A 26,730-nucleotide genomic window follows, 5' to 3' on the forward strand; every position below is an offset into this window, starting at 1 on the left:
GTGGTTCACAAGTCGGCCGCCGCCGGAATGTGGAAAGACATAGGCATTCTCGGGGTAAGAATCTTTTGGAAGATTATTTTATCCCAACTTCTTTGTACTCTGATGTTGATTTTCGAAGGCGATTTAGAATGCAACCTCATTTGTTCAATAAAGTCATGCATGATATTTGCAATTATGATGCATACTTTGTTCAAAAGTGTGATGCTGCTGGGGTTTTGGGGCTTCTTCCGGAGCAAAAGCTTACAGCTGTTATACGAATGTTGGCGTATGGAGCATCTGCTGATCAGGTGGATGAGATTGCCCGGATGGGGAAGTCCACTACGTTGGAGGCTTTGGTAAGATTTTGTCAAGCAGTTGAAACTCTGTACACTAGGGACTACCTGCGTAGACCTACTCCCAGGGACCTCCAACGGCTTCTACAAAAAGCCGAAGCTCGAGGATTTCCAAGAATGATTGGTAGCATCGACTGCATGCACTGGCAATGGAAGAATTGCCCAACTGCCTGGCAAGGTGATTACGGAAATAGAAAAGGCCAAAAAAGTATCATCCTTGAAGCCGTTGCTGGCTTCGACACATGGGTTTGGCATGCCTTCTTTGGAGTTGCAGGATCCCAAAATGACCTCAACGTGCTGGGTCAATCCCCGGTCTTCAACGATGTATTGAGAGGCCAGGGCCCCAATATCACCTATCAAGTCAACAATACAGTGTACCAGACGGGGTATTATCTAGCTGACGGCATCTACCCGAGGTGGACCACTTTTGTCAAATCCATTCCGAATCCCCGATCCCAGAAGCAAAAATTATTTGCTACCTATCAAGAAGGATACATGAAAGATGTCGAAAGGTGTTTTGGCATCCTTCAAGCTCGGTGGTTGATTATTCGAGGTGCGGCCCGTATGTTTGATGAGGAGATCCTCAGAAGCATTATGATGACTTGCATCATCCTCCATAATATGATTGTGGAGGATGAGTACGATTATGATGCTTTAGAGGTCTACGAACCGGATCCAATGAACACGGCCTTGACACGGATTTATGAAAGGCCCATGGGGCCAAGTGGAGAACCGTTTGAGCCGAAACCGTTGGTGAGGGATGGTCATTTGATGACCCGAATGATAGATCGATATACAGAGATGCAATCTTCGGTATATTCATGAAATGCGTCAAGTTCACTTGATGGAGCATCTATGGGCGGTGAAAGGCAATGAAGATGAATGATGGAGCATAGATGCTTTGGTTATGTTTTATTTAGTTATGGTTAGGTTGTGTTGTATTTTTATTTATTATGGTTTGGTTGTGGTTTGTTATTATTATTGTGCCTTGTTTGTAGTTTTTTTTATTTTAATTTTGTTTTGTTTGAAGTATGGAATATGTTGAATAAAAAGGTAATTTATTGAATGCTTTGTTTATTAAATAAAGAAATCTAATACAAGTCATTAAGAATTACTACTACTAAAATAAAATACATGAATTACAACAACTTTAATAGAAAACATGAAAAATACAAATACATAAAAGGTATGCTAACTAATTTAATGGTTTCCATCATTTAACCAATCCGTGTTGCTAGGCCCATCATCCCGGAAAAGTCTTCTTCTCATAACATCCCTTCGTTCTAGCTTCCAAAATTGTTTTGTTTTAGGGGACATATGACTTGTATCCATCGCCATGGTTTCCCGATCCGTCTTGTCCATATCTTTTTTGCGCAAATACTCCCTTTCTCGTGCATACTCGGCTTGAAGGGCCAACTCGTTATCTTGGCGTTTCTGCTCCATTTCAATTCTTATGCCGTTTTGCCTTGCAATTTCCTCCAAAAACTTTGAATTATTATTGCTTGAATTACCCGCTTTCTTTGCCTTCGCGGCCTTTCGGCCAATGGGCCTCGGCTCCTTTTCGATGGGTGAGTCTTGACTCATAGGAGAATCGAGAGGTGAATCCGATGTCATTGAATCACGGAGTGGCGTCTCGTTTAACACAACGGCGGGACCCGTCGGAATAATTATGAAGCGTTTGCAATATTTCACCACCTCCCAACATTCATGATGGTTGAAACTTTTTTTGCCACCCCCGGTTGCACCGAACCACATTTGTGCTTGAATCATCTATTTAACAAAAAAATGGAAATGCAATAAATATTTAAAATATATTGGATATGCAAGTAACAAAAAAATAATAATGGAAATGCAATTAACCTTACAAATAAATTAGAAGTGCAAGAAAATTAAGAAACAATTGGAAATGCAAGAAATATTAACAAAATAAAAATGTAAGAAATATGAACAAAATATTTAAAATGCAAGAAATATTAACAACATATTTAAAATACAAGAAATATTAACAAAATATTTAAAATGCAAGAAATATTAACAAAGTTTTGAAAATGCAAGAAATGTTAACAAAATATTTAAAATGCAAGTAATATTAACAAAATATTGAAAATGCAATAAATATTAACAAAATATATATATATTAGGAGATTAAACTTAATAAAACAAAAATTATAAAATACTTACTTCGTTAGTACGATTTTCCCCCCTTCTATAGTTGTCCATCGCTTTTGCCAGGGCATCTCTCCATTTTCCCAACTATTTATTGAGAATTTTCCACTACTAGATAATGTCATCTCCGTACGAGTAGACCCCGGAATTTTTTCACAAAATTCGGCATGAATTTTTTTCCACATATGAAAAAATTTCATCTCATTGCCGGACACGAGACAATAACAAATTTGGAGCCAAGCCTCACACAAGGAAACATCTTCCATGGTGCTCCAAGCCCCTCCGGTTTCGATAGAAGAAGCCATAAAAATAGGAAATAAAAATACAAGGTGGAAAAGAGGAAAATGTTGATTAAAGAGTGAATAATAGTAGAAGTATAATGAAATGTATGAGGATTGGTGTTGAAAGTGAAGGGTATTTATAGGTATTTATAGAAGAAAAAAAAATCTGAATTTTTTAGAATTTTAAAAAAAAATTTTGAATTTTTCATAATTTTATTTCCCAAAAAATGCCAGCCGTTGGATTGGATTCGGAGAAGCTGATCTGAACGCTGGGGGGGCGACACGTGGCATCTTCCCTTTGGAGCTGGCATCGCACTGACGTCAACGCGCGCTGGTTCAAATTTTTTTAACCGTTGGCGCGTACGGTAAAAAAAATTTGAACGCGCTCGCTGACGTCAGCGTGACGCAAGCACTGACATCACCGCCCGCGGGCTGAACTGGCCTTCGGGCTGGCCCGAGTTGGTGGGACCCACTCCCCCCTCGGGCTTGGGCTGACCGCTAGAACGAATTTTTTTTCCCCCCTATCCTTGGGCTCAGCTGCCCGTTGGAAAGGCTCTTAGAGCAGGCTGGGCCAAGCGAGCCTAACCATCAGACAGGGCTGAGCCGAGCTTTGGCCCATCTAGCCTTGTTTGCTCTTGAGCATTCAAAAAATATTTTTATTGCTCTTACTTGAGAGTGAGTATGATTGCATACACATAAAATTCCTCCAAGTACATTCACATTGATTTCGACTTAATGTTTTGTTGTTTAATTGTTGTAATATTGATTTAAACTATATGCTTCAAGTTCAACACTTGTAGTTTAATCATCACAACATTTGGTTTCAATTCTCTAGCTTAATCATCATTGTGATTAAGAAAGATGAATTTGTGAAACCACAACTCACTTCATATATCAAATTACATGCAACTTGAGCTTGGTACTCTTGCAAAGACTTGGAGAAGATTTGCTACTAAGAGGTAAAGAAAAGGTACTTGTTGAAAGGTTAGATTGTAGCTGCCTATATAAGAGGTAAAGAAAAGGTACTTGTTGAAAGGTTAGATTAAGAGGTAAAGAAAAGGTACTTGTTGAAAGGTTAGATTGTAGCTGCCTATGGGTGATAGTTTGAGCTAAGTCTTCTTTCGTTTTTCTAGTACTTCTTAACAGAGTAGATTAGAACTCTCCTGGCTTGGTGTCCCAAGTTTTTCCCCTTGTTGAGTTTCTGGGTCAACCTTTGTTGCGTGTTATTTACTTAATGCTTTTTCTTGTTCTTTATTCTCCACATTAGTGTTTGTGTTTATTCATGTGTGCACCTTTAAAGGACTTACAATTTAAAAAGGTAGGTTATTACCATATAACCTACTTCACACAAACCCACACCCCCCCTGTAGGCTTTTGGAGCTTAGGGCCTGATTTTACAAGTTGTTCTACACCGTGACATGAAAACTAGGGCAACAACTACATCGTGAAGGCATTCCTATGAATATGCCTGCGTACGTTCTTCTCATATCAAAGGTGATGGCTTTAAAGCCCATTTGAGCTGAAAACGTTAGCTATTTCATTTTGGTATTCTTTGGGTTGGTTTAAAGATGAAAGGGGATTTTAGTTGAAAATGGCCTTGACTTGCAGACAAGAGGGCTCAAGTTCGAACCCACATGGTATCTTGGTTGTGTGTGTGAGAAACCTCATTCCCCTGTAGTTTTATCGCTTATACTATTATTTTTTTAATAAATAAAAGGATGAACAGGAATTCCTAGTCATCATGAAAAGAGTGTTGGTACCTGGCTAATAATGGTTGAGAGAGCGAAAGAGAGAGGCTAGTTGGCGATGACTTTGTTCTGAAGAAATGCTATCCACTACCATTTTTGAAGGATTTTGTGTTGATTTTGCATTTGAATGGCATTTTTACAAGGATGCCTAAAATAAGGGTTCCCCATTAGACTGGCTGCTTTTTTCTTTTTTCTTTTTTTTTTTTTCCATGTAAGGAAGTAAATAAAAACTTAGGGATTTGTTGACGGGTAGGTCCCTAATCCTTGTTGAACTCTCATTAGAACCCTACAATGCAATTAAGTATCGTTATGTATACTCCCATCATAAAAAGAAAAAATAAATAAACTCTTACCACAAAATAACCATATCTATTACTATAGCACAGGCAGATTACCAAAACAACCACTCCCTTCCTACCCTGTTCAGACAACCATTCATCTCCTTTGATTTTCTTAGAATGTCATCCGTCTCTTGCTTCGGTTTCATTAGCCTCTCTGTCTAGTTCGCTTTGCCGGACCAGCTGTTGCTGGTGCGGCTGCCCTTTTTGAGGGCCGTCCCACACTCCTTTTCGTGGGACTTCCTTGCTCTTTTGCAGCTTGTCTCCCACCAGAACCTCTGCGCGAACCTTGATCTTTTTGTGCATTTCCCTTGCCATTTCCATTTTTCCTCTGCTCTGCTCTTCCTCCTCTGCTGTTATTGTCCGGGGTCTTTGATGTCTCTGCCGATAATCCAGTTTTGGATGTGGAGCTCCTCTTCATTCTACTCAAAAAATCTGCGGCGCTTCGCTTTTTCCCACTTGAATTAGTGTTGCTCTTCTTTTCCGTCTCAGCTTTGGACTCTGAGTTCTCATTGCTTGTCACTACTCTGCTTGAAAACCCGTCATTGGCTTCTGAATTCCTGTCGTTGTTAGTATTACCATGGCTCCTGCCATTTTTGCTCGAGTTGTTTCTTGAACTGCTCCTGAGTCTTTCTTTTCTTCTCTTCTTGGTGACGTGAAGTTTCTCAACTTCATCCGAGGATTCTTCTTTTTGCTTCCAACTTATAGCTGGCTTGACATCACGGAATGAGGTAGTGATTTGCTCTTTTTTTCTGTCTGGTCCAGAAGAAGATGTTGTGGATGCTCTTGCAGTAATTGAGCTGCGCTTGCGACAAGCATTCAGTGGAAGTGAAAGTTTTGATTTTGCTAGCAATGAATCCGACGTTTCAGGATCCTGGTTCAGAGGTGGAGCTGGCGGTTTCGGAGTTTCTTCTTTAGGTGGTGGATCTTGTTTAGGAGCCTGAAGAACCATTTCCTTCGAAACAAGTAACTGAAGCTCGCACGCGGCCTTGTATTCTGGAGACTTTTTCCCAAAGAAGACTATGGCATTGTTACAAATAAGCAACAGATCTCGAAAAAATAAGAATCTGCTGCAGGGTTCGTACCGACCTCCTTCAAGTCTGGTTTGCACCAATTCAAAATCTACATGTTGCCGAATCATGTTTTTATAAATGGGGGTCTCCTGCAACATTAGAGAACCATGAATCACACTGTCATTTATTCTGCACAAGTAACCAAAGTTATTAAAGATAAGATGACACGTTTATGCAAAGAATAATAAGGTCATCCCAACTCAAAATTTTGACATTTCAGAAATCCACTTACCAATTAGCTAGATATGAGACTAGAATCAAATTTTTACAAAATTACTTTTGGGTTAACATTTCATGCCAAGCTGGTGTTGTCTTTTTTGATTTATTGCCCTGCAGTTTCTGAGTTGAAAGCGCAATTTTGGGCCCATGAGCTTTGGCTTGAATGGCATAAGCATGAAGTGGGGAAATGGTAAATCTAGGTTCACATCTTGCCATAAGTTGAAAAAGAAAAGGGAACAGCCAATTATCACCAAGCAGATTTTATCCCAATAGAGCAACCAAATCTCATGTCACTACTAACTTTGATGAGGGAAACAACAAAAAATGAGATTCCTGCAACAAGGAAATGGTGGGGCCAACCACTTTTGTATGGTCAAATTGCACCAACGAGAGTTGGTATAGCCTTATTGGCCAAGGATAGAATGCAAACTCAGAAAGTAGCACGAGAAAGAAAAAGTATCCCTTTCAAATAATAAAAATCTAAAGTTATTCACCTGATAGCATCCTCAATTAGCAAATCCCAAAAAACCACCACCAAGCAAAAGATGAAGGATGACAAAGATGAATAATTTTTTTAATTAGATGAATATGCCAAATTGTCATATCCTTTCGCATTGACTAATTATTAATTTCTCCGACTTATTGGAAGAAGTTCTAAATTCAAATTCCTCTTCCTTCATGCCAACCCTTGACATGATGTGGTACGCACGGCTTATCAACTATAATAGTAGTCTATTGAGAATGACTACAAAATAAAAGGAAATATCTAATCGACAAATCGAGTAGGCACATAAAGACCTATCCACCCAACTCACATAACAGTCCTGATCTCTTGGACTCCTGTAGTCCAAGAGATTTATGGTCACTCACCGTTGGATGTAAATTCAACGGTTGACTTGAATCGAGTAATAATCATTTATGTCATATTGCATTTATATATATCATTTTGAACCATTGGATTAATATCCAACGGTGGATGACCACAATCTCTTAGACTCCTGTGGTCCAAAAGATCGGGACTGCTCACATAAATACTTCCAACAAGGTACCAACTAGTCCTTTTCAGGCGAATTTTTAATACACTTACTAATATGCACCATCACGTACAATATAACCGCTCTCAAATAGGGCAAAAGAACAACATAACGTCACAGCCATTAAACCCGCGGTGACATGTCGCTACCTTATTGGACAGCGACCTCCGACCTAAAGACGTCGCCGTTTACTTTATGAAAACAATACTAATTTTCTTTTAAATAAATAAATAAATAACCGAACCTGAGAATGAAGCCGGCGCTCGAAAAAGGAGGCAAACTTATGAGACCGGATTATCCCGAGGAATTCAGCCAACGGCTGAGATTCAACGGGGACCCCCTTCATGGCGGGAGATTCATCCTCTTGGTCCGGTTCAGATGGTTCTTCCGGTCTGTCCGGACCGCCCGGTCCACCCGAGTTCGGTTCTTGCCCTAGTTTTCTCGACAAACTCGCCGAGCTCTGCACCTCACTGTTACTCGGACTCTCCTTCGTCCCCTCCTCCTCCCTTCCTTTCGACTCGGCCACCGATTCCTTCAACTCGCCGGAGTTCCCCTTCTCCGCCTCCACAACCGCCGTTTCCTTCACCACCGAATCGGAGCTTCCGTTACACGAATCCTCCACCACCGGATTATCCAACTTCTCCACCGGTTCAATCTCCTCACCGGCCGGTTCAGTCTGTCCGGAGCCTTTATCAGCATCGGCGACTTCGGTTTCGGAAATCTCGTGTTTCGGATCTGTCGTGTTTGATTCGTTACACGACCGGTCGTCATGCTCGGAGACTTCGCCGGAGATACCTTTCTTCTCCGGCGAATTGTCTTCCGGTTCGGCGTCTTTGTGTTCGATCTCTTCCTCTTCAGTCTTCTCAAGATCCGATTTTTCAACCGGTTTTTCGGTCTCTCTCAAACTCTGTTCGCGAACCTCCTTTAATCTCTCCACCTTCAACTGCAGAGACCTACATGATTATATCACACAAATAATTGAATTTAATATCTTGATTATAATAAAAAATTCAAATCGCTATCGTGATGGATTTAGATTTCTACACGATGGAATGGTCGTAGCGTTTAGATTTCTACACGATGGAATGGTCGTAGCGTTGGAGTTCACGTCGGAGTTCATCGAGACGGCGTTGTCGCAACTGGTCTAGCCAAGGAATAGGGGGAGTATCGTCGTCTTTGCCGGAAGCGGCATCGTTTTGACTGAAACGACGTCGGAGGTCGTGGAACTTGCGTTTACATGCGTGCGGGGTGAGAAGATGGAGATTGGAACTGCGTTTGCGGAGTTCGGTGGCGACGGCGTCCCAGCTCTGCGTGCCGAAGCGGTGGACGGCGCAGGCGAGGAGAAGCTCCTCCCACGTGCCCCATGATGGTGTTTGTTTCTCGGGAAAATTGGGTTTATCCATCAAGAAAATCATGTAGTCACTCAGTCCATTGTCACAACTTCCCTCTGCAACAACTGATTTAACGTTCATTTAACATGTTTGATTGATTTTAATTCCCTTGGGTCTATTTGCGTCTTGGGTCTGTGCTTTTTTTTTTCTTCCTTTTTTCTGGTTTTGTTTTAATTTTAATTTTAATTTTAAGTTTGTTGTGTTAGGAATAGGCACTCATCTCGAGCATGGGGACTTTTGCCTTTGTCGGCCAAAATTACTATTTTGTCACGAATTTGTTTAGTCATTGTAATTTATTTAAATTACGCTTTTGCCCTCCTAAATTGAAAATATCAATTTCGAAATATGCAAGTGACTGTTGGCCGACGTGTACCATCCAAGTGACTAGATTTATTCGTACGGTCAGGATAATGAAACCCAATAAATCTGTCGTGGATGTGACTGGCTCCAAAGGTCCATAAGCCACACGCACGCTCATAACATAACACTTGGGTTTAGATATTAGATTGGGTTTGGGCTCTTGGGCACAATGCCCTCCCATACTCCTACTAGTACTTTCTAGTGGTCCAATGTACATTTGGAGAATCTTACCTAAAATATGGGATGTAGAAATAAATGCTCCCAATGTATATTTTTTTGGGTTAGTCGGAAAAGTTGGATACCAAGCAAAAGAAAGAGTAAAGCATGTAGGCAATTTAGCATTTTACACAACTCACGAGTGAGCCTATTGTCTCGTGAACATAATTGCCACATAAATCATCAAATCAAATCCGTTATTTTTCGGAGATAGAATACAACTATTGTAAATGTTTTTAAATGTTTTTACTTTTTTTTAATTCAATAGCCAAAATGCAATAAACTGGTGCATTTTACTCTTGTTATGCTACAGTTGAATCAACTTCTTAATTCAAAATTCATCCCTAAGTATCACCATTCTTACTATTTTATTCGGCAATTTTTACACCAACCACAAAACAAATCAATAACAAAATACCTAACAAATACCAAAATAAATAAAACATACTATATAACTTCGTAGCTCTGCCACATCAGTGATTGAGTGCCTTCTTCAATTCCTCACTCACATCACCCTCCGACGACCTTTTCTCGGTGTTTGACCGCCAGTCAACTTTCCCACCAGAATTCCTGCCCCCATTGCCTGAATTTGAAATCGACTTTGTGGCGCCGGCGATTTCCTGCCTGAGATCCTCCACAGCCTTTCTCAGCAACCCGTTCTCGCTCTGTAAAGCCTCCAGCTGACGCTTCACCGTGAAGCAAGCCTCCGCCACCTCGGCATTTCCCGGAAATGTCAATCCCTTTTCCATCTCTGCTGCCTTCGTGGTTTTAACCTTCGAATCTGCAACGTCCACGTGTTCGATCCCGATCTTGTTCATCACCAGGAACGGGATCTTCTGAAACGCAATCGGATTAGCCCCAGTACTCTTCATCTCCGCCGGCACCCTAACCCCCCACCGCAAGTTCACCACCCCCCGGTTCCTCACGGGCATCGACGTCCTCGCCGCCATTTCCATGCCGGAAAACACACCGGCGATAATTCCGGCCGCTTGATTTTCCGAGGGCAAAACCGTGATTTTCTTCCCCATAAACGCGGTATCCACTGCTGGTGTCTCCGCCGAAACGACGCCGTCAGCTGGACCTACGATTTTTTGAAAGACAGAGGACTGCGACTTTTTGATCGAGAAGTCTCCGAACTGAGGCTTGAAGTGGAGCATGAAGCTAGGGTTTTTCCCGCTGCCGAGCAGATTGAACTCGGCGCTCATGAGCATGGAACTGGAGATCGGCGAGCCGAAGGGACCGGTCCCAGTCTTGACGATGAGGGAGAATGGGTTGGACGTGTCATTCGGGCGGTAACCGACCCGGATGGAGGGTCCGGATTCGAAGAAGGTGCCGAGGTTGAGAGTGAGCTCCTTAGATTCGCCGGCAACGATTCCAGATTGAAAGGGCAGGCCCAATATGCTGAGGGGCACCTTGGCCCTCAACAATGGCTTCTGATCCTCGCGGAATTTGACCGAAGCTTTCATTTCTGGTTTTGTAGAAAACCCTAATTGTGAATTTTTTTTTGGGGGGGGGGGCGAAATTTATATCAATTTTGTCTCTTGGGAGTTACAGTGAAATGAGTTTTGGCTGGATTTGAGCTTGGCGTGTGAGCTGGCATCGGCGTCTTCGCTCTCGGGTGTTTCCGTCAAAATTTAGCCCTTGTTTTTTGATGAAATTACAAATCTCGTAGTCTGAGGATGCTGTAATATTTTGAAATGTTAGGGCCATATGTGTGCCTGCAAATGGGTCAGGAGGGTGGTGCTGCCACACGTGGCAAGAAGGTTTTGAATTTTTAAAATTCGCAAGTCTAAAATTAATGAATTATTGAAATTTTTAAAATTTGTGGAAATAATTCCGCTGAGTGGCTAGCTGGGACCGTTACGCGCGGATTTGGTTGCCTAATGCTTGCTGCTAGTATATTCAAATTGAATCGTGCGTTACCCAAAAACTAAAATTTGAATCGTGAATTCATGATATTATTGCTTTAAGATTTTGCATTTCCATCTCTAAGGTGGAGTCTCCATTCGTGAATCCAGCCCCCAGATAGTCTAGTGAGAAAGAGATGGGGGAACAATGAATGAGAATCATGATAGGTATATAGTTCAATTTCCCCTAATATAACAAATAAAAATTAAATGTGAAATAGGTGAAACTACCCTAACTATTAGGCCATTTTTAAGTCCATTGAACCATTTAGCATTTTCAAACTCATATACAAACTCGTAAACAATGTACATGCTAGGACAATATTATTCTAACTCTCCTGTAATTATACTACTATTGACTTGAGCTCGTAGTGTTTTCTTACAAGTACCCCCTCCTCTCTCATTGGTGACACTGACAAGAATGATCCATGGCTTCTCAACATGAAAAAAAGATTACTTGTTCGAGGAGCTAAAAAATTTCACTCCAACATCTACTTAGTTGAATTTTACGATATTGGCATATATGGAGATGCAATCTTGTAAACGAGGCCAAACTAAGCAAATACTTTTCTTGCATATTGCTTTAAGTCATATCCATGCCATAATATATATAAAAAAATCCATTTAATTAGGCCCAAAACTGATAAAATTGACCAACGCAACCCAATCATAATTGGGTTTGGTTGGTCTGGGTTGACCTAATAATGAGCCCTTTTTTGGCTCAATAAATCATACACGGCTATGTATAGGTTAGGTAACAGGTTGGGAACAAAATCGACCTAACCCAACTCGTGCCCATCCCTAATATTGACAGTGTAGATCCCACATTTTATGCTTACTTGGACTATCAATAGCTCATGCGTGTCTCCAACTCCATTCATTTGCTCGTCGTGGATCAGTTCGAATTGTGCTCCAATCTATTTGAACTAGGTTTCAATGTCTTCGTCTCGTCCCAACTCATGTGAAATTTATGTTTTCTGTGGGTGGACATGTCTTGGCAGTGGCATGATTTAGGACAAACTATGGGTAAATTCTTATGGAGGAAAATAAAGAAAATCTTTTGGTTCAAAATTGGCAAGAACACACACAATAAGAAAGAATCACGATATCCGTCATGGCCTTACAAGGGGAAGAAAGATATATCATTGGGTTTTTTGATTGGTTGAGCAAGTTTGAAGCAAATATGGATTATGGCGAGGAAAATATTTTATTCAATGTTTTATTTTTTATTTTTTACTTTTTTAAAGGAATGTAATAGATTGCATTTATAATTCATGCCTAAGGGCGAATACAAATACAAATAGCTATATAGGGTTAATACAAATACGAAAGCACAATAACCACAAAAAGGGTTAATCCAAATACAGAGGAATCCACCGACAACAACAAGCCAACAAGGTGTACCTCCACTCATAAGGCCAAAGAAATTCCAGCATAAAAGCAACTAATCTGGAAAAACCAAGCAAATACCTCATTGCACAAGACTACAAATGTAACTACAACCTTTAAGATCTAATAAGATTTGTTATTTTATTGATATTATGATTTGATTGGTTTCTTGGTAGTTAAGTTTAAGAATAATTTGGAATCTTTAAGAATTCCTATGTGTATTAGGGTTTTGAGTTTACTATTTAAACATAATTTATGTAAGAGTATTGCTATTTCCATCCACCTACCTTATTTTCCCACTCACCTTATCTTCTCACCCATCATATAAATTATAAAAAACACAATCCTATTTTTCCACCCACTAATATTCCTAAAATACCCTTTTAATTATTACCTCATTTCCTCTCTCTTTATATCCTCTCTGCTCATGTCTTCTCTTTCTCTCTCTGACGGCCCACACATCTCTCTCTCATTTTTTGTGGTAGCTTATTTTCCATTTCTCATGCTCCATCTCTCTTTGTCTCTCATGTTTACTATACATCTCTCTCTCTCTGCCTCAATGGAAACCACACCATCTCTCAAATCAAACTTCACATGGCACAGCAAGACCTTGTTCTTCATCATCAAATATTCCACCATGTATTTCACACTCTTCATCACATCTTCATGCAAAATATCCCCCACCAAATCATTGCATTCCTCAAAAACCAACGACCCATTAAACCCCCAAAGCCTTCTTCATCTTTTCATGCCTCAAAGAATCCTCAGCCAAACTAGTTTTGTAAGGAATGTTCTTTGTGTAATCAACAGTGCCCAAATTGTTGAATTGTTGATTCATCCCAAGTTTTCAGATTTTTAATTTGTTTAAGGAAAAAAAATCAAAGTCCAAGAAATACTCATCTCCCAATGCTTTAAGTAATCGTAAAGATCTTAGAAATTCTGTTCATTTTTGTCAAAATCGTTCTCTTCAACATCCATTCTCTTGTTGTTTCTTCTTCATAAACAATTTGATTGAATGAATAGAAAAAAGAAGAAAATTATTTGAGAATGGAGTTCTAAGCACTGAAAAGTCATAAGAAGAATCATGAGCAAGGAGTCGTAGCTTTCTTGTGTTTTTTTTCTTTCTGTCTAACGATAAGGTTACGTGAGAACTTGAGAAGTCTTACTTCTTGTTTTTTTTTTTTTTTTCTCTCTTTCTTTTTCCTTAAGTTCTTTTAAGTCATTTTACAATATGGTTAAATTTGTCTTTAAAAGTTTAAAGATAAGGTGGGTGGGAAAATAGGACATGTGGGTGGAAATAGCAGCACTCTTTATGTAGTTGTATTTGTTAGCTTTTATTCATATTATATTATTAATAAAATCAAGAGGGTTTCTCACTATTTTCAGGTGGATTCAAGTTTATCAACTTTTAGGGTTAACATTTGTTTTCTCTTTATCTTATTATCGTGCTTTCGTACTGTGTCACGAGTCAGTGGAACAATGACAACTCCCTCGGGCGTAGGTGGTTGTAAGCTGGGGAGGGGGTGAGGAAAAATGGTGATTGGTCTGAGTTGAGCATGCAAGTTTTGTTGTGAGTGGAGGGTTGTATGAAAAGAGAGAGAGAGACATAGAGTTTCTTTTTATTTTATTTTCAATTGTTTATTATTTTGTAAAATTTTATCCACATAAGCATTATTTGGGGTGATAAGTGATTTTTTTTAAAATTTTAGGAAGCCCAGCCCGTTTAGTAAGCTATGAGAAAATCACTTATTGTTAAAAATTGCTTTGAGAGAAAGCTATAAGGAAAGCAGCTAATGAGGTGCTTTCATTTTCTGATTATGAAGGAATCAGTTTTGAAGAAGCGCTGAGTTTAATGATTATGCGGCAATCATTTTCTGAATATGAGGGAATTAGTACCAACAACACTTTTAACAAAAAGTTTACCAAACACCAAACTGATTTCTCTCACAGCAAATCTGACAGCGATTATTTTCACAGCACAACAATGCCAAACTGGCCCTAACTTATAAGATTAGGCAATTAAGAGATTAAAATTTGTAGGTTTATACAAATTCTTAGCCGTTTGGTTTAAGGTTTAATAGCTTGGTAATGTGTATGAAATTGTATTCCTATGTTGATAAGTGTATCCTTGGGAATCCAATAACTTAACTCATGGGTATTGTTGGAAAACTAAACAACTTTTCAATCTTAATAATGCATAAACCAAACCTGAGAATGAATATCTTCCATACCCATTACGTGTGATTATGCATGGGAATTTCATTCCCAAGAAATTCATCCACGACCCAAATGGCAAAGCTCTTCATGTATGAGTTTGAAAATATTGAATATTTCCACCGCACTTCAAAATGGCCTAATAATAGGTGTAATTTGATGTAATAACTATAAATTACACAACTTACTATTCTATTATAGTAGTAAAAATTTAACTTAACAATCACTTTTCAATTGTAATCTTAAATTGCCCTTTAAATTTATTTTTCAAATGATAAATTGTAATTAACTTTGATAATGTGGAGGGAAATTGCAATGAATTTGGTTTGGTAACTAAAAATAGTTTTCTTTTTTCCTATATTGTTACTATTTCCATATATAGATATACACACACAACAATATCGAATGTATCATTATGTATAGCAAAGCTCAATTATTCTATCATGTATAGTCAACAAGTTCAAAAATAATTTTCTTTTTCCTATATTGTTACCATTTCCATATATATATATACATACAACAATATCGAATGTATCATATGTATTGCAAAGTTCAATTATTCTATCATGTATAGTCAATAAGATTTGAACTTGAGACTCCTTCAACAAAATATATGCTATCATTAGGCCAAACGTTCCTAAGTGGCCGAAACGATATTTGACCCAAGAAATCACCCACATAGGGAATTTTCCTTTTAAAGAAACAATCATTTTTCCTTCCTAATTTTCGATTGTCATTTTAAGTAATATATATATATATATATATATATATATATATATATACAACCACTCCATACTTTAGGTTATAATATACGTTTGCCAACAAGATCTAGCTTAATGAAAAAAGATCTTGACTTGCAAACTATTGGTCTCTAGTTTGAACTCTCATGACACCTTGATAGTCCAGTGGTCTCACGTTCGAACTGTCATGATACTTGAGTAGTGTGCGTGTGAGAAACATTATCTCTCTTGTGGGTTAGACTATCGCTTATATTATATATAAAAAGTTGTAATACAAGTTTTATTTTTCCTACCAACAAAAGAAATGATAAAACTTTGACCTATAGCTTACGCAGGAAGATTCCCATATAGCTTGCACAACAATTTAAAGATGAAAGAAATCTCTACCGTCCATCGTGCTGACAAACGCGTGCATTTGTAATAAATCCGCTTCGAAATCAGAAAATCAAACAAAGCCCAACAGCCGCGTAAAACAGAGGAAACAGAGACGAAGAGGGAAAACAACTCTTCAAATTCCGATGCTTTAGGGTTTTTCAACTTTTAATATTAAATTTTCAGAACAATTTTCGAACTAGCATATTGTGCTATACGATTCGTTTGGGTTTCACCACAGAAAGTAACCTTCGGAATACATTGAATTTGCCATGGTTCTATTTAACCGGGAAAGAAACTCAGAAAATACGTATTTTCCCTGATTTTTGCTTGGTTTCGAATTTTCCCGGGAAAGTTACAGAGAAAGTTGAAGTAGTTGATTCAAGGGATGATGGAACGTGAATTGGCCGGTAGCAGTAGCCGTGGAAGAGATAAAATGGAGCAGCCGCAAGCCGTGGCTGACCGTAGAGCTCTCCGATCACGCTATTTTACTGTGAAGACCCTCATTCACGGTATCTACTTATCAATCTCTCATTCTTCAAATTTTTGATGATTTATTTGTGTTCTCTTTTGTGTGGTTTATGTGTTTGATATTGGGTTGCAGAGTTGTTTGTAAATTTTTCTTCACTAAATTCTGGTTTGGAATTTGCTGCTCTCTGTTTGGTTGCTGAGAAAGATCATCGTGCTATGTGTTTTTTCCTTCGCATTGTTTTGTTTCCATAAAAAAAAAAAGGCAGTTTAATTTGATTGGCGTTCAAGTAGTGAAATTATAGGAAACCATATGGTTTTAAATGTTTGTATCGGAGTTCAAGTAGTGAAATTACCCTTTTTTTTAAATCTCGAGCTTCTAGATTTAAAAACTGTTTGTTTATCTATATTTCACTATATCTAGATCAAATAATAATCTAACGACTTAACACATACACATTAAATATAGCTCAGAGTTTAGTTTCTATTTTTTCATTCTCTCTCTCTCTCGTCATCTTCTCCGTATCTTCCCCGTGCACTCCTCCTTTATTTTTTTTTTCTTCACAACTTATTTTGTATCGATTGAGGAATTACAACACTAATTCCCCATTGACAAGAAAGATTTTTGAGGCGGGAAGAAATGACAAATAAATAAGGAATAGATGAAGTAGCTGATAGGGTGGGGGTGGTTGGTGGGGGTGGGGGAGATAGAAGTCGGCTAACATTAGTTAGTTTAGAAAAATATATATTAATTTACGTGTCATGTCATAACTCGTGAGATTATTAAAATAACTTAAATATAGTTAAATGTAGATAAATGCATAATCTTTAAATATATCGGGATCCCTAACCTTTTTTTTTATGTCACTTAAACATATATGAATTAGAGGACATTACAAAAATGGATGTGTTTGTTGTTTGGTTTCAGGGTTGTTTATTCTTCGAGCATCATCTCCAATGGGGATAGCAAATGTTTTCTAGTGTCCTTTGTTAACCTATGTGGCACTTTGATACTAGAATTTGCTACCTTAAAACTTTGTCCCTCCAACCCATCCTTCAAGTATGTTAGGATGAATAAATAAACAATTCTTTTGATTAAAATATGTTGTGAGACCCAAATTGCTATGGTTAACTCACATGTTGTATTTAAGATATGAGTTGCTACTTCCACTGGAGGGGCTTTTATCCTATTTGGCCTATCAAATCAACATTGCTACCCCATATACTAATTCCATTGGAGATGCTCTGTCTCTATAATGGAGGTTTGGATTGTTATTCTTCATGGGATTAATCTTCATGTTATGTGCTTTCTCTTTTTCTCTCCCACACAAGTAAGTAGTTTAGGGAGGTGGATTAGTCTGTAAAGACGCAAATAAAGCCAGTTTAATTTTCTTGGAGTGTAAGGAAACTGTGGGAAACCTATGGTTAAATTTTTATATTCTTTCTTTCTAATTATCTCTTTTTCTCGTGTCACTGAAACGGATACGAAGATGAAAGAGATGACATTACAAAAGTGGATTCCGACAAGTTTAATTCGATCATTAATGAAGTGGATAGCTTGCATGAGATGGGTAATTTCCCTTTTCTTATCGTAGATTTCTCTTAAACTAAGAAATTTACATTTGGGATGAAGGCTTAATTGATTGGTTTGCAATGAATTTCAGTACAAAATCCAAGAGAGCAAGTTGCTGATGCAGAGGCGCTTTTGGACATTGCAAACACCTTGATGACCTCTGTGAAGGCGCAGAACAAGGAAGGAATCACAGCTACAGATTTTGTCTCCTGTATTCTTAGAGACTTTGGGCAACAAAGCGGGCTGATAAGTAACAGAGAAGGGGTTAGCTGCTCAATATCTTGGAAGGATATTGGGACTGAAGTCTCAAATGTTTTCCAGAGAAGCCCCCAATGCTGCACTATGTAATGACAGCTCCGAAGATCAATTTTTTTATACGTTCGTTCGGTTTCGATTTCTTTAAATAATTATATGGTTTGCTCTTCCTTCAGGATTGGGCCTATGAATGCTGAAGTAAAGCAACGGAAGGCTCATGTTCATACGAAACGTGTGAAGCCTACAGAAAATGATACCCCAGAAGAGGTAAGGGTGGTTTTTGGCTTAGGGTATCTTCTGTTTTCTCATGAAACACTGAGCAGTTACCTAAAACTCACTTTAACTTTATGCAGCTTGATAATGTTGCTGTAGAAGAGGAACCTGAGACGGTTAAGAATGTGACAGCAATGTTTAATATCTTGAGGAAAAACAGAAGAGCCAGGCTTGAAAATCTAGTCCTGAATGGGAATTCTTTTGCGCAGACGGTGGAAAATTTATTTGCCCTCTCATTTCTGGTTAAAGATGGGCGGGCTGAAATAAAAATTAATGAAGAAGGCCATCATCTAGTTTGTAAGATCCCTTGCAATTGCTCACTTTCTTATTTGACTGAGGACCTCTTCTCTTTTATTCTCTATTTGGTGTTATTGTATAGTTTTGTGTTTGGTGTTTCAGCTCCAAGGAATGCTCCTGCTGCCAAAGCAATTGCCTCAGGGGAGGTTGCTTACTGCCATTTCGTGTTCAGATTTGATTTCAAGGACTGGAAGGTACGTTAAGATTTTATTGATTGAATGTTTATTGTAGCTTATCCATTGAATGATTTTCCAAATGGTGCATTTGTGGAATTTGCAGTTGATGAAAGAGTCTGTTGGGGATGGAGAGCAGCTGATGCCACACCGGCGTCAAGAAAACATATCAAGCAATTCTCAGTTCGATCCGCAATGTGTAGAATCTGAAGCAACCACAGCTAAAACACCAATTAGGAAGTTATCCCGACACAGAGGCTTGGTTTTACAGCAGCGGCCAGTTGGGGGATGCGGCACGGCTGATAGTAATCAATCAGTTGTAGAAGACTCGCCAGTATGTGATTACTCTGAAGATAGAACTGCTGCCATCCGAAAAGGGAAGCGTAAACTGATGTGAAGTATTTACTAAGGGAGGGATGAAGTATACAAATTTTGGGGACATTTAGGACTTCTGCTTTATAAGTATACCAACTAGCAGTCATTTAGCTCTCTGTATGTCAGATGCATTGCTTGGGTTTCACACATAGGACTATGCCTTCACCTTCCACCTCTTGGCCCTTTTGGCTATTTGATACTGGAAGTGGAAGGTTCTTGTATCGTATACTTTCTTTTGAGAGAACCTTTTAGTTTTATACACATATTTTAATTTTTTAGGTGAAAATTTCATCATTCGTGGATGGCCCGGTTAGAAAATGATTTCTAGCAGCAATATTATATATGTTAGTCCTAACCTCATTTGAATTATTTTACAATTTGATAAACAAAATGTTAATAAAAAGTCTTGGTGGAAATTTCATTGCACCCTTCATTTTGGTCTTGAATAACAATTACACCAATTACAATGTTATGTTGGACACAGCATACATGATAATGTCAATAGCAAAAATGGATTCCAACTAAAAAGACCTACCCTCAATTCTTCAATAGAAAGCATGAATAAGACCCATGTTGTTTTTTGACTGCTATAGCATTAGCACAGCGCTACTTTGCTGCTTTTGGAATATCAAGGTTTTCAAAAACTGGGCTGTCAACTCCCACTCCCATTGCATTTAGACCATTGTCGACGTATAGAACAGTACCGGTGATAGCTGATGCCAATGGTGATGACAGGAAGGCAGCAGCATTCCCCACTTCCTCTGTTTCCATGAATGGTTAAAGTTTATGTAAGTTTGCAAGGTAAAAATCTTGTCTAATGAAGAATGGAAAATTTGGAAATTCATGCTTGCATTTGGTTGTGTACTTAATTACTCACCAGCAGATAATTCTTTCTGCAAGGGTGCATTTTCCGATGAGTAATCAATCATCATATCAATGAACCCAATTGCTTTTGCCGCACGACTTCTTAATGGTCCTGCATAGGGGGGGAAAAAACATATGAACAAGAAAATGCGAGAACATGGAACTATGCAGCATTTAGGGTTCAACAAAAATGTGAGGTCTAGATAAGTTTGAAGCCCCGATAAGCTATTTGGTGACACATCTGCCATCTGAAGACCATTATTGCATATGAGCATCTTATATCGAATGTCGAGGGTTGACTTTAACCAAGATCCACGTACACTCATATGATAGGAAGAGGTTCACCACATCTCTTCTAAGAGATGTTAATCAGAATCATCAAATAAGACATTTAATTTGATGTGCAGAAGGGCATCAACTCCTAAATTACTGAATAGCTTTTATCATCAAAGGCAATAACATCAATATTTTGTTATCAGAATGTAAACACTTTTTCGACCACAAGGTGGTCATTTTATGTTTCCATTAAGTAGAAGACAGATTCTGTCAACAGAAAATAACTGTAGTACCAGGCAGAAGGGCATCAATTCCTAAATTACTAAATAGCTTTTATCATCAAAGGCAATAACATCGATATTTTGTAATTAGAATGTAAACACTTTTTCGAACACAAGGTGGTCATTTTATGTTTCCATTAAGAGTGGAAGACAGATTCTGTCAACAGAAAATAACTGTAGTACCAGCAGATATTGTGTTGACTCTAACGTTGTGTTTTCTTCCAGCTTCGAAGGCCAGCACCTGAATCAAGGGAAGAAATGTGATATATGTATATATATATGTTTCATCACCCAAAAAAAAAAAAAAAGAGAGAGAAAAAAAAAAGGGAGAATCTAGAAATGGTCAGTCTAAGAACTGTTATAAAAGCAAAACAATTAAAGACTCACGCGTGTGTCACTCTCTAGAGCAGCCTTCGCTGAACTCATGCCTCCACCATACCCTGGAATGATCCTTTCTGAAGCAATGTACGTTAGAGAGATTGAAGCACCACCTGTCATGTTAAAATTTACCTTTAGATTCTATGCTGTCTACAAAAAGCCACTGCAACATCATGGGATTCTAGAAAAATAAAGAGGGGAGGAGGGGTAGGAGGAGAAATAAAGCATTAAAGTTAGAACTGTGCCTGGGTTAATTATTGGAGCAAAGTGCTTGAGTAAAGAAACATATGAGTAACTCGATGCAGAGATTGCTGCAAGATACCCATATCTTGATGTCTCCAAAAGAGGTTTAGTAACCTGTGCATGATACATTTACTGCCTAAGTACCGTGAAGATCTTAAATAATGTTGCTAAACAAAAAATGTGAAGACATATTCACCTCTGGTCCATTAGCAAGTGAGTGGACAAGGATATCAATGCTGCCAAAATCCTGTTTTACAGATTCCACAACCTCCTGCAAAACATTACAGAATTAGCCAAAATACCCAAGCTGGGCCAGTTTTATTAACCCAACATCTGGAAACATAACCTATAACAGAAAGGCATATAAGCTCGACCAAATTCAAGCATGCAATGCACCGTGGACATCAGTGACCAGAGACACCTGGAAACATATGTTTCCACATAAGCTTGAGGCATTTCAAGTATGTAATTCACCATGAATTCTAGTGACCAGAAACATCTGGAATTATAAATTTTAACCATTATACGCATTACACATTCTATTTTTCATCTTAAAGATCGCACACAAGAGCGTCAAATTTCATGTCTATCTGACTAGGGGTGGAGGTTTCTGTCTATGTGTCAGGTCTGAGCTATGGGAAATAATTTCATTATACTAGATAGGCCAATCTTATGTCAAAACTTCATTTTCTTTGGGAGGGGGAGGGAGGAAGGGAGGAGCCAAGGTCCTCACTAGTGTGCCCTTCCTTTTTCCTCTGTGTGTCACTTAAAGGCTAAAAATTTAGTCAATATCTGAGAGTCAATAAAATCTTACGAACTTCAATTGAACAGTAATTTAGTCCACACAAAAATGATACCTTCACAGTCCAATTAGAGGACCCCAAGTAGCGCTTGTTGGATTTTACCTGTACAAAACCACAATATGAGCACCACTACAAATATAATTTGACTTTATTGTATATTCCAAAAACTTAAAATCAGGAGATTCATACATCTTCAGGGACATCCTCAGGATTGTCATAAACCGCGTCCAATGGGTAAACCTTGGTAATTTCCATTAAAGAGCCATCTGGCAATCTGAAAGAAAAAAATAGAAATCAAAAGAAAAACCTAAATCAGCAATAAACTTCAATAACAATAACAGAGAATTTGAGACAGCTCAAAAAACATCAACAGATTTGCATAAAATGCAGGAAATGAAAATCTGCTCTTACTTGCGCGACTCATCAAACTTCCCACGCCTTAAACTGGATTCGAAAATGTTAAGTGCCTATAACGAATAAAACTTCATTAAAAGACTACAGTTTTTCAGAAGTTAAGGTTCCACAAATTCAGTTAGATCAATTTACATACCGGCACCCAAGTACCAACTAGAATTTCAGCCCCAGCAGCAGCAAGAGATTTTGCTATTGCCCATCCATATCCATGATCATCAGCCACTCCAGCAATGAATGCTCTCTTTCCTGCAAATAGCTGTCCCAGTGTTAGATAGATGTGTGGAGAATATGAACTAAAGGAAGCAGCCTTGGAAAGCCAAAATATCAATAGTTACTTCCTTTTTCCAAAACTTTGTCACCCTACCTTTGGGATCAAATAATTTAAACATCGAAAGCAAACCCACGATCTTGCTTTGCCTTTCAAGAGTGTCTTTCTAGATGAAATCACATTTCTTTTCCTATTCTCTTGCTTTAGAACTATAACTCTCTTGATTTTCTGGAATTAAAAATCGTAAACTAGTGGCATTCATTATTGACACCAACAATAAACTAACATCAATTATCAATGATGACGATGACAAGGACCTTCTTGGGAAACTTCATGACAAATCTCTGACTCTTGTTGGCAGCATTCTAATTCCTGTCATCCTTTTTATCTGTCACTCAGTAACTTATGCAGACACTATGAGTTCACAAGGATGCTGGTATGCTATACAATATGTCTAACTGTGAACCCTAATAACTTAGTGCTTGCGCTAAGGGGGAAAGACATAGAATTGATAGGGAACTGTAGCCAAGTGACTAAGTGCAAAACTTCTATTCGTCGGTTCGAATCCAACCGATTCCTAGAGCGCCGCGTACTATTGTTGGTCTATTCTAATTGTGTCATTCAGCATGTAAGTTCACGACAACTATGAAAAACACTCATACACAAGTTACAAATTTGAGTACTTAAGAAATATACAAGAAGAAAGATGTTTGACCTCTCAAATCAATAGGCAATCCTGGCAACGGACTGTTCTCAGCTGCTCCTGACATTGCTCTGGTGACAGCCTTTACAGATTTCGTAGGCCCTGATTTGAAGCTCTGGAAGAATGGCTGCGTTGCTGAGATGTGAGAAGAACTTTTAAGCCTTCTCCAAACTCCCACTTCACTGTTTGTACCAAAATTTGCTGTGCCTGAAGTATAAGTTCTTCGAGAGGAGGATATGCAAGGCTTAACTGCTGCCATGTGGGATCCAGGAGTTGTAGTCGTGGCCATCTTAGATACAAATCACCAGAAACTGAAACAAACTCTGCAAGACGGAGAAGCATATACATCAGTAATAGAGGTAGCAACACTAACACTCTGCTAGTAAGCTCAAACTTGTGACATGTTATCAGCAATTATTAGAGATATCTCTAATTATAATTCTTAACAACCAACACAAGCAGTAAATCAAACTAATACAACCAAAAACTAGCAATTAATCTGTCTCAACCTGAAACATGTAAGATTAAACAACTTCATCAGAGTGGTAGTATTCAACAAATGAAATGCAAAAAATCTGGAGCAAAAATAAAAACAACTATTGGGTACACATTTTTGGATTAGATGGTAACCAAGATTATAATAACAAGATTAGTTTCTTTCCATTTCCTAAAGGTGTCTAAACAATTGCAGCCAATTTTACCCAAGATCACTTAAACTATTAGGCCAGGCTTTCATTTTTCATTTCCAACGTGGGATCATAATACACTCAACAAATGTCTCTACAAAACCTTAATGAATCAGAAAATTTTGGAAACACAAACAACACGAGACATTGAATCAACCCAGTGAACAACGTTAGCGACATGATCAAAAGCTGTGTTTTTTAACTGATCAGAAACCAGTGAGATGCATGCACACATTCACAGAGAGATCCGAAGACTCACCTTTGACCTCTGCTGCAGTGTTTTGGGAGAGAAGAGCAAGGTTTTGGTTTTGTGTTTAGATGAAATGTGAGTGTCTGTTTTTGTGTGTGGGTTTCGATGAAATCGAAGTCTTGGTTTGTTGGGGAGTTGGTGTTGGGAAGCTTTGTAAGTGCCGAATGAGGGGGGTGGACACTGGACTGAGCGTTGAGCTGTGTTGTTTTTGGCGCCCTTGTGAATGACAGTTTTGTCCCTGTTATTAAATGGAGCCTTTGGACTGTCATTTCAGTGCCCGATTTGTGCATATGGATGCGATGGGCTTAAGATTCTGGAAGTGAAAAATCCAAAAAACAAAACTCAGTTGTGCTCAGGCCCAAACTGAAAATCCGACATGTATAGGTCCGGGTTGGTTAGCTTCCCTTGGCCGGTTTTGGTCAAAACTGAACTAGGCATGTAATCTTTAGTTTTGGTTTCGGTTATGGAGAAAAATCGGGCTAAACTGAACTACGCTCGCCTTTAATATTGGAAGGTTAATTCGAACACACAACTTTCGAGTGTAAAGATAACAACTCTTATTGGTTTAATTATTCGATCAATGGTATAGGGAAATTTCTATATACACCTACCTAGCTATCTGCTCAGTGCGTTTGATCCTCACATAAAAAATTACAAAATTCTAAACTTTACTCCTCATTGTATTGAAAATGTTTTTTTTTAAAAGGTCAACAGATCAAAAAGAGCATTAACTTACATATAAAAAATCTCAGGTTCAAATCCCCACAACATTATAATTGCGTACTTGAATTTCTCAGAAAAAAAAAAACAAAAAAACAAAAAGAGAGGCAAAATCAACCATGGGGCTATAACAGCCCATTATGAGATTGCCCATTTTTATTCACAGCCCACTGTGACTTGTTCTAATTTATAGACAAAAAACATTACATCACATGAATTTGTTGAGACAAAAAACAATCAGTTTGGTGAATAGTTTTAAGAACTTCTTGTATCAGTAACATCACTGAGTGAATAATATTTTGCAATAAATACCTTTATAATATACATGTAGGAAATATTTTTTCTTCAACTTTAAGAAGTTAGTCAACCAAAACATTATCTGGTAAATAATTTAATAAAAACTGCACTTTCATGCATTGTAATAACCCAAACCAAAATATCTGAAAATTAGGATTTCTTTATTCTACCCAAAGGACAATTTTGCCCTCACATATTTTAATAGGGAAAAAGTTTACTTTTTGATCAAGAAAGAATTTGGCAATTCCGCTTGCGTCGTTGCGTAGAGCACGGTGAAACCAGTCCGTAGACACGAAGTAGACCCGAATCGAAGTTGTAACAAATAAAATACGATCAAAATACCGCGAAGGGTAAAATGGTAATTTGGCCAAAAAGTCAGATTTTTATCCCTCTCCTTCTTCTCTCTCCTCATTTCTCTCTCCTCTCTCTCTCCGCCCGATTCCCGCGAGCAGCCCGACATTTCCTCCTTCCCGACGTCGCCATGGCCACCACAATTGGAGCCGATCTCCGCCGTTGGTACCAAACGAACCACCACTCGACCGCCGTCATTTCCTGACCCGTCGCTGCCGTTGCCGTGGCCGGAGCTCGCCGGAATCTGTCATTTTTGCCGGTTTTTCGGTTTGAAGTTTGAGCTCCTCGTTCTCTCTCAATTCTCTACCAAATCGATCGAGTAAGGTATAGTTTCTCAGCTATTTTTCGTGTTCTAGCTGATGGATGTATGGGTTTCGATCGATTTTAGCTCTAGAACGTTCGATTTTCGACTTGAAATTTGGCCAAAATTTCAGCCGCCGTGATCGGCCGTTTCCGATCACTTTTTGGGGTATGTCCAAGAACAAAAGTGACTCCAAATGGGGTGTTTTACCTAGGATAGGAGTTTGGGGTCTTGGTTCCAAGATTTTCCGGCAACCCATAATCGCTTTGGACACCAAATCTGCCCGCGCGTGTGGCGGCGCGTGGGTGAGGGTGGTGATGGGACTCTGTGTATTTTTGTGATCCTTATGTCGTCACGAGCGCGTAGGATTTCGCGGATCTCGATTTGGAGTCCATTTGAGCCCCGAACAGATTTTCCATATCGCGCGATCCTTGGGTGCAGTGTCGTCAAATTGTTGGATCGCACTGAATTTTGGATATGTCGGTCTACATGATTCCAGGATCGTGGAGGATTCGACGGATTGCGAATTGGAGTCCCGGATACTCCGAAATCGCGAACCCTAAGGCTAGGGTTTGGATTTTAAGCGATAACGCGATTTTGGCTAATCCGACTGTCCGTTTCGGACCAAATTCGCAGAATATGGTTCCTCCTCTGTAAGGAACCTTCAGAGAAGCCCAGATTGGCCATCGGAGATCGTGGAC

The 26,730-nt window shown here is 38.8% G+C and overlaps 4 protein-coding genes across 7 annotated transcripts; 1 reads left to right on the plus strand and 3 right to left on the minus strand.

The window, feature by feature from the left end:
• Nucleotides 1-4,852: 4,852 nt before the first annotated feature.
• LOC117635645 lies at nucleotides 4,853-8,742 on the minus strand. The gene is made up of 3 exons (XM_034369983.1): nucleotides 8,269-8,742; nucleotides 7,436-8,144; nucleotides 4,853-6,027 (listed from the first exon to the last, which is right to left on the minus strand). Exons 1-3 carry the CDS (start codon nucleotides 8,661-8,663, stop codon nucleotides 5,014-5,016), a joined length of 2,118 nt encoding a protein of 705 aa, XP_034225874.1. The 5' UTR covers nucleotides 8,664-8,742; the 3' UTR covers nucleotides 4,853-5,013.
• A 643-nt stretch (nucleotides 8,743-9,385) lies between these two features.
• LOC117633469 lies at nucleotides 9,386-10,713 on the minus strand. Its single transcript, XM_034367092.1, has one exon. The coding sequence runs from the start codon at nucleotides 10,622-10,624 to the stop codon at nucleotides 9,632-9,634; it is 993 nt and encodes a 330-aa protein (XP_034222983.1). The 5' UTR covers nucleotides 10,625-10,713; the 3' UTR covers nucleotides 9,386-9,631.
• A 5,163-nt stretch (nucleotides 10,714-15,876) lies between these two features.
• Nucleotides 15,877-19,488, plus strand: LOC117634713 (non-structural maintenance of chromosomes element 4 homolog A-like). 3 transcript variants are annotated; one of them, XM_034368907.1, is made up of 7 exons: nucleotides 15,877-16,292; nucleotides 17,739-17,819; nucleotides 17,913-18,165; nucleotides 18,253-18,343; nucleotides 18,430-18,646; nucleotides 18,749-18,840; nucleotides 18,926-19,488. In XM_034368907.1, the coding sequence occupies exons 1-7, from the start codon at nucleotides 16,169-16,171 to the stop codon at nucleotides 19,214-19,216; spliced, it is 1,149 nt and encodes a 382-aa protein (XP_034224798.1). In that variant the 5' UTR covers nucleotides 15,877-16,168; the 3' UTR covers nucleotides 19,217-19,488. The 3 variants fall into 3 exon arrangements, with proteins under 3 accessions (XP_034224798.1, XP_034224796.1, XP_034224797.1); XM_034368905.1 differs by having other exon boundaries at nucleotides 18,430-18,840; XM_034368906.1 differs by lacking the exon at nucleotides 17,739-17,819 and having other exon boundaries at nucleotides 18,430-18,840.
• Nucleotides 19,489-19,587: 99 nt separating this feature from the next.
• Nucleotides 19,588-24,571, minus strand: LOC117634715 (enoyl-[acyl-carrier-protein] reductase [NADH] 1, chloroplastic-like). 2 transcript variants are annotated; one of them, XM_034368909.1, is made up of 13 exons: nucleotides 24,370-24,559; nucleotides 23,915-23,933; nucleotides 23,437-23,764; nucleotides 22,590-22,699; nucleotides 22,451-22,506; nucleotides 22,229-22,313; nucleotides 22,094-22,141; nucleotides 21,433-21,507; nucleotides 21,239-21,350; nucleotides 21,003-21,106; nucleotides 20,799-20,856; nucleotides 20,072-20,170; nucleotides 19,588-19,955 (listed from the first exon to the last, which is right to left on the minus strand). In XM_034368909.1, the coding sequence occupies exons 3-13, from the start codon at nucleotides 23,711-23,713 to the stop codon at nucleotides 19,801-19,803; spliced, it is 1,179 nt and encodes a 392-aa protein (XP_034224800.1). In that variant the 5' UTR covers nucleotides 23,714-23,764; nucleotides 23,915-23,933; nucleotides 24,370-24,559; the 3' UTR covers nucleotides 19,588-19,800. The 2 variants fall into 2 exon arrangements, with proteins under 2 accessions (XP_034224800.1, XP_034224799.1); XM_034368908.1 differs by lacking the exon at nucleotides 23,915-23,933 and having other exon boundaries at nucleotides 23,437-23,747; nucleotides 24,370-24,571.
• Nucleotides 24,572-26,730: the final 2,159 nt, after the last annotated feature.

This window comes from Prunus dulcis, chromosome 7 (assembly GCF_902201215.1).
Source record: "Prunus dulcis chromosome 7, ALMONDv2, whole genome shotgun sequence".
Lineage (NCBI taxonomy): Eukaryota > Viridiplantae > Streptophyta > Magnoliopsida > Rosales > Rosaceae > Prunus > Prunus dulcis.

Excerpts from the sequence above, each read along its gene's own strand:
- LOC117633469 (XM_034367092.1), bottom strand. The coding sequence starts at position 10,624 with ATGAAAGCTTCGGTCAAATTCCGCGAGGATCAGAAGCCATTGTTGAGG.
- LOC117635645 (XM_034369983.1), bottom strand. The coding sequence starts at position 8,663 with ATGAACGTTAAATCAGTTGTTGCAGAGGGAAGTTGTGACAATGGACTG. Across the intron at positions 8,145-8,268 it reads CGCTACGACCATTCCATCGT|GTCTCTGCAGTTGAAGGTGG; the intron begins GTAGAAATCTAA and ends ATAATCATGTAG. Across the intron at positions 6,028-7,435 it reads AGCGCCGGCTTCATTCTCAG|GAGACCCCCATTTATAAAAA; the intron begins GTTCGGTTATTT and ends CTAATGTTGCAG.
- LOC117634713 (XM_034368905.1), top strand. The coding sequence starts at position 16,169 with ATGATGGAACGTGAATTGGCCGGTAGCAGTAGCCGTGGAAGAGATAAA. Across the intron at positions 18,166-18,252 it reads AGCCCCCAATGCTGCACTAT|GATTGGGCCTATGAATGCTG; the intron begins GTAATGACAGCT and ends CTCTTCCTTCAG. Across the intron at positions 18,344-18,429 it reads AAAATGATACCCCAGAAGAG|CTTGATAATGTTGCTGTAGA; the intron begins GTAAGGGTGGTT and ends AACTTTATGCAG.
- LOC117634715 (XM_034368908.1), bottom strand. The coding sequence starts at position 23,713 with ATGGCCACGACTACAACTCCTGGATCCCACATGGCAGCAGTTAAGCCT. Across the intron at positions 22,700-23,436 it reads ATTGCCTATTGATTTGAGAG|GAAAGAGAGCATTCATTGCT; the intron begins GTCAAACATCTT and ends AGCTATTTGCAG. Across the intron at positions 21,107-21,238 it reads TGCTCCAATAATTAACCCAG|GTGGTGCTTCAATCTCTCTA; the intron begins GCACAGTTCTAA and ends TTAACATGACAG.